At 29.0% G+C, this 12,659-nt stretch overlaps 3 protein-coding genes across 3 annotated transcripts; all 3 read right to left on the bottom strand.

Moving 5' to 3' along the window:
• Window positions 1–1,308: 1,308 nt before the first annotated feature.
• OCT59_001087 (uncharacterized protein) lies at window positions 1,309–1,878 on the bottom strand (the record flags this gene model as incomplete). Its single annotated transcript, XM_066139300.1, has 1 exon — window positions 1,309–1,878. The coding sequence occupies one exon, from the start codon at window positions 1,876–1,878 to the stop codon at window positions 1,309–1,311; it is 570 nt and encodes a 189-aa protein (XP_065988716.1).
• A 5,116-nt stretch (window positions 1,879–6,994) lies between these two features.
• Window positions 6,995–8,370, bottom strand: OCT59_001086 (uncharacterized protein; the record flags this gene model as incomplete). The annotated part of the gene is made up of 1 exon (XM_025332816.2): window positions 6,995–8,370. The coding sequence occupies one exon, from the start codon at window positions 8,368–8,370 to the stop codon at window positions 7,363–7,365; it is 1,008 nt and encodes a 335-aa protein (XP_025166784.2). The 3' UTR covers window positions 6,995–7,362.
• Window positions 8,371–9,314: 944 nt separating this feature from the next.
• On the bottom strand, window positions 9,315–10,371 carry OCT59_001085 (uncharacterized protein). The gene is made up of 3 exons (XM_025322221.2): window positions 9,831–10,371; window positions 9,676–9,756; window positions 9,315–9,599 (listed from the first exon to the last, which is right to left on the bottom strand). Exons 1-3 carry the CDS (start codon window positions 10,308–10,310, stop codon window positions 9,438–9,440), a joined length of 723 nt encoding a protein of 240 aa, XP_025166783.1. The 5' UTR covers window positions 10,311–10,371; the 3' UTR covers window positions 9,315–9,437.
• Between the last annotated feature and the right edge of the window lie 2,288 nt (window positions 10,372–12,659).

Below are 12,659 nucleotides of genomic sequence, written 5' to 3'. Positions count from 1 at the left end.
CCCAAGCAATACTGAATAGGTAACAAGAAATAAACGCGTATGAAAGTCTTCCCTTTTTTAGGTAATTTTCGATAATGTTGGTCAGAATTTTATTACTTATTTTAGTAGCTGACTGACATTATCATAATTCCGGCCCTGAAAAAATGCGTAGAGCTAAAAGTAAATTTTTGCTAATTTCCTAATATATAATTATAAATTTATAATAAAACCGATATGGGCAGATATACAAACAAATGCTTTGAAAATACACGTGAATGAAATTCTTTTTTTCTAGTGGTTTGACAGTTCCAGTAGCAATAGTTCCGGTCAAATCTTCTGTAATGATTGGTTGATGGATATGGACTTGCTTATGAGAACGTTACATTTCCCAAGTTTTTGCTTTACTTTTATCCGGTTTAGGTTCCTGGCATGAAGAATTTGAAAATTAGTATTATACTCCAATCAACACAATCGACACGTCTCCGGTACCACTTTATTTCCGATCCCGCCAGAACATCAGACAAGCTAGCAGGTCATCTGTGCCCTGACAGGTCTAGTGCTGGATCGACTAACAGTCTTTTAACATCAAACAAGCTAGCAGGTCATTTGTGCTCCATTACTAGTTTGTGGCTCAACTAACAGTTTTGAATGACGAACCATCTAGCAGATTTTCGCCACGCCACCATTCCCAACTTATTTTCAGTAAAAAAAGTTTTTTACTTTCCTTCTTATAATTGTCATGGAGTGACTTTGCCTTGTCACGCCTCTTAGATTCTTGCTCACTATTCATAATTGTTTCGAGTGATTTAATATATATATCTATCTTCCGTTTTAAAGGTTCTTCGTTAGAAAACCTACTATACACCGCTCCTCAGTTAAAGTAATCGTGAATCTTCAGACATAAGAGATTACACGGCAATCCAAGTCGCGTTCTTTTACGGATTACATCATCGTCATACCGGATCTTATTTTCTTAAAACTTTATTAGTATTATAATAATTATTACACCATAATTTATCATAATATAGACGTAAAATACATCATTTCAATAAAGTATCTATCTAATACTAATCTAACTCTATCAATAATAAAATCATGTGAAATCCGACTTTGATTAGTCTCACCCCCTCTTTTCATATTTCGATCAATACCTTTGTTTTTTTCCCAATTGTTTACCTCTTGACATCTTGGCCAGATAAATTGTCTCGCAAATTCTTTAATATCACAAATAAATTCCCTTATCATATCTCTAAATCTTTTATCAGAAATACCTAAATATAAACGACGATTGATTATATATATTTAATGGCAGGATTTTTCATGAAGCAATTAAAGGCATAAAAATCTTTCATTCAAAATTTGATGAAGTTTAGCGTGATAATTAAATCCAAACCTGAAATCCATGTTGTCTAATTTCTCCTTTAAACGTTCAAACGCAAAATTTGTAATCTGATCGATAGTCGTATCGTTTTCTTTACAAATCCAAATATGCGTCCAGTTTTCATGGGTAAATTTACATCTAACACATCTGCTCTCTTTGTAAATTTCAGGATTTCTTTTATTAAGGATCATTGTAGGCATTATTTCTAAAAAATTTTTAATATTATATGAAGATATCTCCGATTTAAATTCTTTCATAATAATTTGCAGAGAATTTAACCAATCAATTTCCGCTTCATTAATATTCATACGATAAGTTCCATTAATGTCTAATGCTAACCACTCAGCTTTGTATTCTATTTGATTAATATCTCCTCTCGGACATTGTTTAATCATAAAATCTCGCCAAAGCATATTATATTCCCATGTTATACTACACAGTATATCAATCTCGCTCATAAATTGAGTATTATTTTCCATATTTTTCATTACAGCCATCTTACTTAACTTATCTGCCATTTCATTTCCTTTACCCTGAATGACTCTTAACTTTATTTATCCTAATCTCAAATTTATTATCCTCTATGAACTTATGAACGTTCTTCCATAATGATACATAATTAACATTCAATATTCGTCTAGTTGACCATAGAATTTCCTTTTGTAAATAATTCATTCCATCTTTTAATAAATAAGACTTTAATAAAACCTAAACTATCTGTATAAATCTGAATTTTACTCTCCTCTTTAACCGTCATTAACGCTGTTATTATTGCTAATATTTCTAATTCTAAAACTTCAAAATTATCAATGATTCGTAAATGTTCCTCACTTATAATATTATTTATACTATTAAATATCACCCAACCTATACCACAAACGTCACCTTTTTTACTTGCACCTGTATATATAAATTTCTTCTTTTTCTAAATTACTATATCCTTTAATAAAATTCTCTTCCAACATTTGATAACCCTTATACCCTCTAAAATCTTTTCTATAATATTTAACCGACAATCTATATTTAATAACGAGTCTAAATCTTTATCAAGAAATTCTTTTTCAAGCTCATTCCAATAATTCTTAACTACCCTTAAATTTCCATACGCTTCATATACATCCTTAACTAATTCATAACTACTATAAATAAACTTCTTTCGTAACGAAATCTTTAATAAGCTTTTCTTCTAAAATCTGAAACCATTCCGCTGTTATAATTTCCACGTTTTCATTCTATTATCTTCATCAATACATACATTATATTCACCGATTTAGGCTATTACTGGTATTTAAGCTTGTATTTTGCAAGAAATTTTTATAATGCTATATATTATGTTAATTGATAAAATATCTAAACTTTGCATACTATTTGGAAAAATTTTTTTAATCTATCGTGTCCACTTTTCGTCACGTGATAATGTAGACAAAATCATTCTACTAACCAAGCCAGATTGTGGAGTTTGCTTATGACTTGAAGATTTCTGATTACGCTGATCAGAATTAGGATTCGCAGGTCCAGAGCGGGAAGCCTCGAAGCGGGATCGATCACAGGATTTAGAACGTGACCGAGACCGAGAACTATTGGATTTATTAGTGGGTTGATTAAGTTTGATCCGATCACCACATAAAATAAAAGTTTGATCCGATCACAGGGTTTGGCAACAGGATCGCGAGTACGCGAACGTCCTCATCCACCACGAAGAGGGCAAGATTGTGGGTTACATCCCAATTTGCCACATCGGTGACAAAGTTTAGTAGTATTGGCTGGGAGATCCCACTTTAAATTGCGACCTTGGAGAGCGATAATTTGTTCCATCGCAGCATCCAGAAGTTCCTGGGATCATAAAAGTAACATAAGCCCATCTCTTAGGCTTATAGGAATGAAGAGACAATGGTACATTGACAGTGCAAGTGGCGCCAAATCTATATCTTTGGTGTTGGCGGGGAGTTGGTGAGCAGCGCTACAAATTCACGGCGCGATTTCTTATGATCTAAAGAAAAGTGGCCAAATTTGCTTTCTATTTATTTACACATGCCCAATATCATTAAAAATACAGCCATTAACGCTATCTTAACTTTCATAATTCTTCCCAACAAATTATCATTAATATTAACGCAATATATGCAATATAAAATTGTTTTCGATAAAAATCCTTTCTGAAGTGCCTTAATACTTTACAACCAAAAAAATCCTTATCGTGAATAATGCTATTATTTGTATGCGTGATTAATTACATTTATGTTATTAATGAGATTTCTGATTTTGCTGTCTAATCTATCTATTAAAGTTCCAGACAGCACCGTGCACTGAAGTTGGTATTCAATTATTGGAATTACAACTGTATTCCATAAAAATATATATTCCTTTGTCGTTAACTTTTTCCACGCATAATATTTAATATTTTCTTGACTAAATCCTCTATAGTTATATTATGAAATCTAAATGAAGCTGAATTATTAAGCCAAACTCCTAAAAAGCTTACTCTCTTATACTACTACAATTAATCTTTATTGTTACGTCATCTAGAATGTGATCTTCTTCGTTTGCTTCGCTCTTTTTCCCTACTGCTAGCAACTCGTATTTTTTTGGATTAGCTTTGATATCACTTAGCGTCATAGCTTAAAATAAAAACTACTACATATACCATAAAGTTCAATTAACCCTTCTTTGCTCCTGCTAATTAAATTAGCGTCATCCATGAATTCTAAATGATTAATTTTTTCCAAAACTTTGATCATACAACCCGTATTGATATTCACTATTTCATATGCTTCCATATTTCACGCCGTTGTATCTTCATTAACTTGTATAATAAAGGATCAAAGAAGATACGCCACAAAATTGGAGACCATACCTCCCCTTGATCCAATCCGTCATCAACTCAGTATAATGACACTGACAATCACCTTATTTTTCCTATTATAAAAAACTAACTTAACTAACTCAATAAATTCTTCTGATATTCTTACGCCTTAATCATCATATGCTTTAGATATATCCATTAAAAGCATCCAACATTCTTTACTTTTTCAACCTAGCATCTTCTAATAAAGATTGAATTATTTTAAACGTCTCGAAACAACTCTCTCCTTCTAAAGCTGCAAATAAATTATATATTATGATTTTTCATTATCCTTGTCAATCTTTTTGTGATAATCATAAAATTAATTTCCTTGTACATTCTATTAAATGTACAGTAATTGGTCTGGTTAAAGTAATGTCACTACCCAATCTTCTTTCTTTGGAATTGGATATATACTAGTAGCTATCATTCAACCAGTCCTTCGCTAATTCTCTTTTCTTTAAACACATGTTCATCAACTTAACTAGTAATACTTCTTTCATAATTTTTCCACTATGTTTAATAAAATCATACGAATTGCCTGGCGCTTTCCAGTTATTAGTTGTTTCTAATATTTCCTTAAATTCTTCATATTGTATTTCCTCCATCAATGTATCAAATTCCCGTATTTATATCATCTCTCGGTTCATATTCTTTACTCCATTTTCTCCATTCATCAAATCAATCTTACGCTCTCTCGTCCATGATTACGATCTATTTCATGTAAAATCGATTGTTCGGGATTAAAATCACTTATTGTTAATATGAGATCACTTCTAAGAAATTCACCTTTTTTTGCTGCAGCCTTCTGTAGTCATAATTATTTTTGTATTATAGAACCATTTAAATTTATTATATAAAAATAAGTTCTTAGTACTTTTTTTCTTTGATTCTAAAGATCTCCATTAAGCTGGTATTGGTACAATTTTTCCAGTTCTTTAAGCTACTTCATAAACTAATTCATCTAAAAACCAATTAATTTTCCCTTTAACAAGTCCTTGTAAAGCCTTTTTTTTTTTAATTATAATTAAAACAAATAATAGGTTATAAATCCGACTCAAGTTTACGATCTTCTCGGACGGCCGTTTGTAAGCTTCTCAAAAGTTTGACTGACCGATATCGTTCAAGGCTTTCGTAAAGTTGGTCATTTTCACGACCGAATTCGTTATTGATCATTAATAACGTTTGATTCTCTTCTTGTGAACTATTGAATTTTAAGAGATTAAGACTTAAAAAAAAAAATTCAGTTATCTTCTTTTTACCTTGATTTTCACGAAAATGGGTCAATTAATTTACACAATTCAAGATTTATATTTCCCAACTTTATTAACAACTCTATACTTACTACATATAATATAACAGCGGTCCTCTTTTACTATACGTTTTGATTTATGTTATATTTTGTTTGATTCAATTTCCATAGATAGTATCTGTATTTAATTCAATATCTTACATTTTTATGTTTTGTTGCAGATTAATTAATTTAGATAGTGTAATCCTTGTAGTCTAAAAATTAATTCATAAAAATTAATTTACAATATTACTATATTAGCGGTAGTATTTATTAAAATAAAATATAAATGTTAAATAATTGAATTTTTGATGAGAAGTATATGATTTAAAATGGTCTTGGATGATATCTCCCATATATAGAAACACACCAACACTAGGTCATAATTGTATGTTATTGTACGGGCGTGCTAAATAAATGGTATGATGTGGCGCGAAGCGCAAACATCAGAAACAATTTGAATAGCAAAATTGTACCAATATAATTTATTGAAATTATCATTTATTATTAATAATAATTTCCCAAGAATGAGGGAATATTTTGAATTCATATTATTGTATAAACAAAATGAACAAATTAGTATATCAAGATCGATACAAAATATTAGATACCATAAATTTGGATAATATTTTTATGAAAATTAACTTTATACAATTTTATCTATAAAATAAAAAAGTACCATTCGTAATAGAATACAGCTTTATTTACCTCATTAACAATTTTTTTTATAATAAACATTGTTTTTAACCCGATTTAATGCAACGACATTATTCAAATTTTTCTCCCAAGTAGTTTACCAAATCCTCCATAACTTTATATATTCAATATTTTTTTAAATTCACAATTTATATAATCATCAGCAACGCCATTCTCAATTGCCATTTTCCTAAAAGAATTTTTGAATTTAGGCAACAAAAAAAATTCCGAACCAATGTATAGAATAAAGCTGCGCCTCATACTGGACAAAGAGCTTATCTTTTCTTTATGAAAATAGTACATTTTTGCGTATGAACCAGAAAAGTCTATAAGAGGCTTTAAGCAAATTATGTTTAAAATTTTGGCGAATATTCTGCAAAGGTCGTTAACGAATGCTTGCCGCAATACTAGTTATTAAAATACAGGGATTGTTTTTATATACAATCTGTATCAACAGGATAACTAAAAATGGTATAGTTTCTGTCTCTTCATATTAAGTATCAATATTCCTTCTTATAAATTAAATTTATCGAGATGGTCCGCGTAATTTCAGAAATTTTTAATTTTTTTGAAACAAAAGAGGCTATAAATATATTAATTTTTTAAAACAAGATAAAAAGATATTGTTGCTTCTTAATAATAGTAATAACGTTTCAAATAAAATATGGTTTAAAGTTTCTGCCGGGACGCTCGGTATAATTGATGCCGATAACTTGTAGAGTTGTCAGGTTTCCAGGTTGTCGGCAAAGAGAAACAAGTAACAAACGTGCTAGTTTATGAAAAATAATTAAGGACCTAAATTTTTTTATTGAATAATATCCCCATGAATATTTATTGATTAACCGTTATAATCCTATATAGCGTAATTTAAAAGAAATAAAGAATATTTGAAATTATAAGAAAATGATTTTAAATTTAATTTTATTCCTACAAAATTTAATATCTAATACTATGTATACCCCAGAATAATATATACTATGTATACCCCAGATTAATATCTAATAAATAATACATAAGGGTGATGTTACAAAATGTTCGATAATAACTATATATTCTTCTAACGTAATTTACATTACGAATCTAATTTACATTACAGATAAAGAAATTCCTTTTTAAATATTACTCTCAAAATAATACTAAATAGGATAAATAATAACTTATTAGTTTCTCTAATTAAACTTTTTTTATGCACAATCCATACGGTCTAATATCCCTTTCATCAGGTACGACCCAATAATCACAATCTTCAATCTTTACCATTCCTTTAGGGTTAACTCTATTTTGAAAAACTACCTTATAAACAACACCAGAAGTAGATTTAAATTCAGTAGCATATTCTTCAGCTATATCAATATCAGGAGTTGAATAAATTCCTTTTCCATATTTGAATCTTTTTCCTTTCTTAAGCAAATAACCTTTATCAGCGATAGAATCAACAAAATCTTTCCTAGTACCATGATAAGAAACTGGCCATTCATCAGATTTACCGGAACTACCCAACCATTTCTCATCATAACCATATTTACCAACGTTAAGTGCAATTCTATTCCATCCATAAGGTCTTTTGTATAACTCTTTTCCACGAGTGTGAATTTTTCCATCATCAATTAAATTTGAGAAATCATAATCATATTTAGGGCTTAAAAAATCTTTCTTGATAACATAAAAATTAAAACCTCCATAAGCACGAAATAAAATTTGTACAGTATTACCTTTTCGAATATTGTAAGATGAAAGAGTTTTATTATCATCCAATTGTTTATCAGCAAATACAAGACGTAACGGTCTGATATCATAACCGAGCTCCCTTTTAATAGCATATTTTAATTCAAGGACAGTAGTATGTGGATATACGAGCATTGTATGACTTCCTCCAGAAAGAGGGTTGACAAAAATTTGAAAAGGTTGACTAATTCGACGTACTATAATTCTGCTTGGTGAATTATTATTGTTTACAATAATTGGGAAATATAAATCATCATCATCATTATTATTATTAGGGAATTTAGAAGAAAGGTTATCCCCGTATCTATTTAAAGAACTTTCATGAATGCGTCCAATGTCTAAAAATTGTTCAGGAGGAATTTTTTTCCAACCTTTAGCTAAGCATTCATCATAAGTTTTTACAGGAACATTAATCATAGAAGAAATTGCAGAAGCGACAAGTTCTAATTTAGACATGTTTTTTTTTTCGTAACGAAAAAAAAAAAATTAATTTTTTATTTTTTTATATTTTAAAGTTTATAATTTATATTTTTTATATTTATAATTTATACAAAATTCAAGTTTTTAAACTTGTTTCTAACAAAAACAAAAAATAGATTGTCAAACTACAGGGGGCTGAACGCAAGGTCGTACAAAAAATTCCCATACTTTCTTGTTAAAGAAAACCAATTTTTAACGGTAAATTATAATAACAAACGACCTTTTCAAATTAAAAAGAATTAAAGATTTATCAATTCGGAATAGACGATAAAAAGTTTAATTTATTTTAAATTTTATTATTCATTGTTGACTTAGCGTTTGGGTAAAAAATTTAAGATATAATCCGATGTTTAGATAATTTAGATAATGAAGAATAGGAGACAAATTATAAAGAGCTTCGGTTTTATATAATTAATAAAGAAAAGAAATAATCCAACCATGATAAATGAACACCATATGGTTATAAAAGAATTTTCTAATTTGTCGCCTAAATGGAAAAAAATGAAAGTATTACCGAATAGAGTAAAAAAACAAAAAAAAAAGGTTTGTAGATCTGATAATGATGATAGGTTAAAAATATTTCTGGAAAAATTAGGTGTCAAAATAACCGGTCTAAATCGAAAATCGATGCAAAATTCCTGATGATCATAATCATATGATTATTACATTTATATTAGTAAATTGTTTCATACAAAGCAATATCGGGCAATACAGTATGCATAAGAATACGTAATCCACGATTTGAATTTTTTTATTTTTAATATGGTCCGATATTCTGTATTCGTACCGGACAAATAAATATACTTTTGCAAAATTTGTTTTCTATCGAATTGAAAATTTTGTAGATATATTTAATTTTTTTCTTTTGTTCCGGACGATCCTTATACTGTATTAATATCATTGAAATATTTCCTCAAATTGTAGTTATTAAAATCACGTGATTTACAAATGGCCCTTTATTACTTTATAAATAATTATTTGTGATCTATTACATAAAAATATCATCATCATATTATCATAATATTACAGGTTATCATAATTCACTATTCCCCGTTTCTCACTTGAGTATAACGTGAATTAAAACCCATAGCATCCCGAAGTTTTAAATATTGATTTTTTCCGATTGGCTGAACGGGATAAGCGACCCACCAGTTGACGCCTTCTGAGCATGGAGGCGTGGTAAGACTTCCAAAATAGTTATAAGTCTAACGTAATTTTTCATAAGAGATATTGTAAATGATAATTCAATTTTTGTAATAAAAATAAATTATTAATTCTTACCGAGTTCATCCAATTAATATCTTCTATTACTGAAGAAAGTTTAATAAAATCGATCGTTTTTTTAGCATTTTCATCAGGAATCTATATGTGAAAATAACAATAAATATTAAATAATTGAACTAATCACGTGAAATGTAAGGAAAATATTCGCTTACATTGTAAATAATTGGATCAAAAAATCTATTTCGTCGATCGGAAACATCATAAAAGACTCCGATAACAGAAAGGTTGTCTTTTGTATCAGTGAAAACAAAATGAGCTTCAACGTCATAATATTTTCCATTAACACGATGTTCAGAAGGGGTATGAAAATGAAATTGTAATAAATTATATTCATTATCTTTAATTTTCAATTTGGCGTCCAAATTTTTTGAAATTTCAATAGTATGACCCTTATTTTCAATGACAACATCATGAGCATCATGAAATTCTACATCATCAGGTTTACTAAATTTTATAAATTCATTGTAAGGAATATCAATTGGTGATTGATTTTTTCCCTTAAGACACGTTTCGTTGAAATTACCCCAAAATGCTGGTCCTGTAGTCCCGCTGTAACTAAAATCAGCTGCAAAAATTGTTGATATTTGAATAAGTGAAAAGAAAATAACGAAAGTTAAAAATAATTTCATCATTAGATAATTTTGTTTCTTTTATAAAAAATAATAGTTTCTTTTCTTTTTTTTTTTTTGATATGAACTTGTTATGAGGCTAAATCTCATATTTTATATTGTTTGACTGCCCACCGGACTTTCCTAATTTGATATGCCATAATGTAAGGGGTTAGTCCATAGCTGACGTTACACATTTCCTTTTTGGAAATCAGTAAAGGCTTAAATGCCGACAAGTATGTTACAATTGACCTAGAGAGGGGAATTAACTTCATTTCTGACCATCATCTTAGCTTTCAATTTAAATTTGTGTCCATTTTAAGCTTTTAAATGCATTTTTAATTTCATTATTCTCTTCCCTTATTAATATTTATAAAGAATTTTTAAAAGTAATGATTTTCAGTTTAATCATGAGAAATTATACGGGAAGTTATAATGTAGAAATTATTAAATTACAAGGTAGACGGGAGAAAAGCCCGAAAAAAGTGAGCTATGTGAGGGTATGAAGAAATTCCCGAAAAGTCCCGAAACTTGTCCCGTTATGGTCGCGCGCACATGTATCTTGCCGAATAACACATAGTTATCACGTGATGTAAATGGGACAAATAAATTTCGATCGGGAGCAGCGCCTCAATCCGCCTCATCCCTTTTTATATAAATTATACTTCATTGAGATCGACCAAATTCGATCATTAATTTAATAATCTGCTGAGCACATGTACTAAGTGTTTAATAGAATGAAATTCAAAAAACTATACACCAATTTTCAAAGGTAGACAAGGGAATTTAGGATTAGATTTAGGGTTAGGTAAGGAAATTAGGAAATTAGTGTTAGGATTAGGGTTAGGATAAATGAATTAGGACAAAACTGTCGGTGAAATGAGCCAGACCCCTAAGAATGATAAATTGTTTCGATATTACAGTACGTAAAATAACGTAAAATAACGTGATGTGAATTTCAAATTCTTGTTTAATTAAGGGAAATTCATTATATGGCATTTTATTGTAATTTAAGCAAAATTTTTATTGCATATATAATACAATATAAGAAACAAACGTGAAAATTTCATGTATTCGGACTTTTCGCCAAAGTTCATTTCGCCGAAGGGACATTTCGCAGAAGATATATAATTTTTTTACTTTTTTTTTTTAAGAAAACGAATTATTATTTATACATAAAATAAGATAAAAAAAAATCACATATTCATCAATTTTTCGAGCATTTTTTATTTTCTTTGTATCGAAATTGTTAATGATTAAGGAAATATGTTAATCACTAACATTTTTGACGAAATGTTCTTCGAAGAAATGGACGATTCGGGGAAAAGGATATGGCGAAATGTACTTCGGTGAAGCGTACCGTACCAACAAAACTATATCCCTGTAAAAAAAGTTGATCCGCTTTTTATATTCCGTCTTTTTTCCATAAAAGGATCATATTTCCGGAATTAATACGGAATTTATCAAATTATTTACATTTTCCGTGAATGGATCCGTAAAAAGGCTCATTTTTACGGAGTTTTTACAGAAATAACGGATAAAATATTTTATAGGGTATAGGTTATCTAACCATTAGATTAGTTAAATTTTTTTTTTTTATCAAAATTAATATTCATACATGAAGATAGTCCATATTTGTTTGAATGTCCAAAATTGAACAACAACTCTCTTCCCAATTATTTTGGTAATAATTAGTCTTTATGAACTATTCCTACAAAGTTACGAAGCATTAACTAGTAATTTTCTAGTATTTTACAATTAAAATCTCATCTATATATTGATTTTACTATTAATCGGCGTGTATTATATATATACTGACATATACACAGTGAAATTCGATATAATGGAACCATCCGTTCCATTAGTAAAATTTGTCAAAAATCCGTTATATCAAGAATTCCGATATATTGAAGGTAAATTAATTGTACGTTATAATAATCCCGTTCCGATATATCAAGATTTTACTCATAATCCGTTATATCAAGGTCCCAGTATATCGAATTTCACTGTGGATATATAACGAATAGCTTCGTAACTTTGTTTATAAAGTCGTATTAATGAATTTTATATAATTTATTTCTAAAAATGCAAAATAGTAAAGCTGTACATCTAATTTACCAACATGGGTATATAAATCAAACGCCGGTTAAAATAATACGTTTTGAGAAACATAAAAAGACGCCAGAAAATTATTTTTAGATGAATTAAAGAGAGAATGCGACAAAAAGAAGAAATTAAATCGGAAACACCCATTTTTATGTTGGCATTTTCGTTATACGAAAAAAAAAATTCAATGTCACAAAAAGGAATATGGAATTTTAAAATGAGGAGCGATGAATAAAACCATATAAAAAATTTTTATCCGAATATTTC

Source organism: Rhizophagus irregularis, chromosome 1 (genome assembly GCF_026210795.1).
Source record: "Rhizophagus irregularis chromosome 1, complete sequence".
Lineage (NCBI taxonomy): Eukaryota > Fungi > Glomeromycota > Glomeromycetes > Glomerales > Glomeraceae > Rhizophagus > Rhizophagus irregularis.
Note: the sequence above shows the minus strand (reverse complement) of the source record. Positions and strands in the feature narration are given on the sequence as shown.

Excerpts from the sequence above, each read along its gene's own strand:
- OCT59_001085 (XM_025322221.2), bottom strand. The coding sequence starts at position 10,310 with ATGATGAAATTATTTTTAACTTTCGTTATTTTCTTTTCACTTATTCAA. Across the intron at positions 9,757-9,830 it reads TTGATCCAATTATTTACAAT|ATTCCTGATGAAAATGCTAA; the intron begins GTAAGCGAATAT and ends TTTCACATATAG. Across the intron at positions 9,600-9,675 it reads ATATTAATTGGATGAACTCG|ACTTATAACTATTTTGGAAG; the intron begins GTAAGAATTAAT and ends AAATTACGTTAG.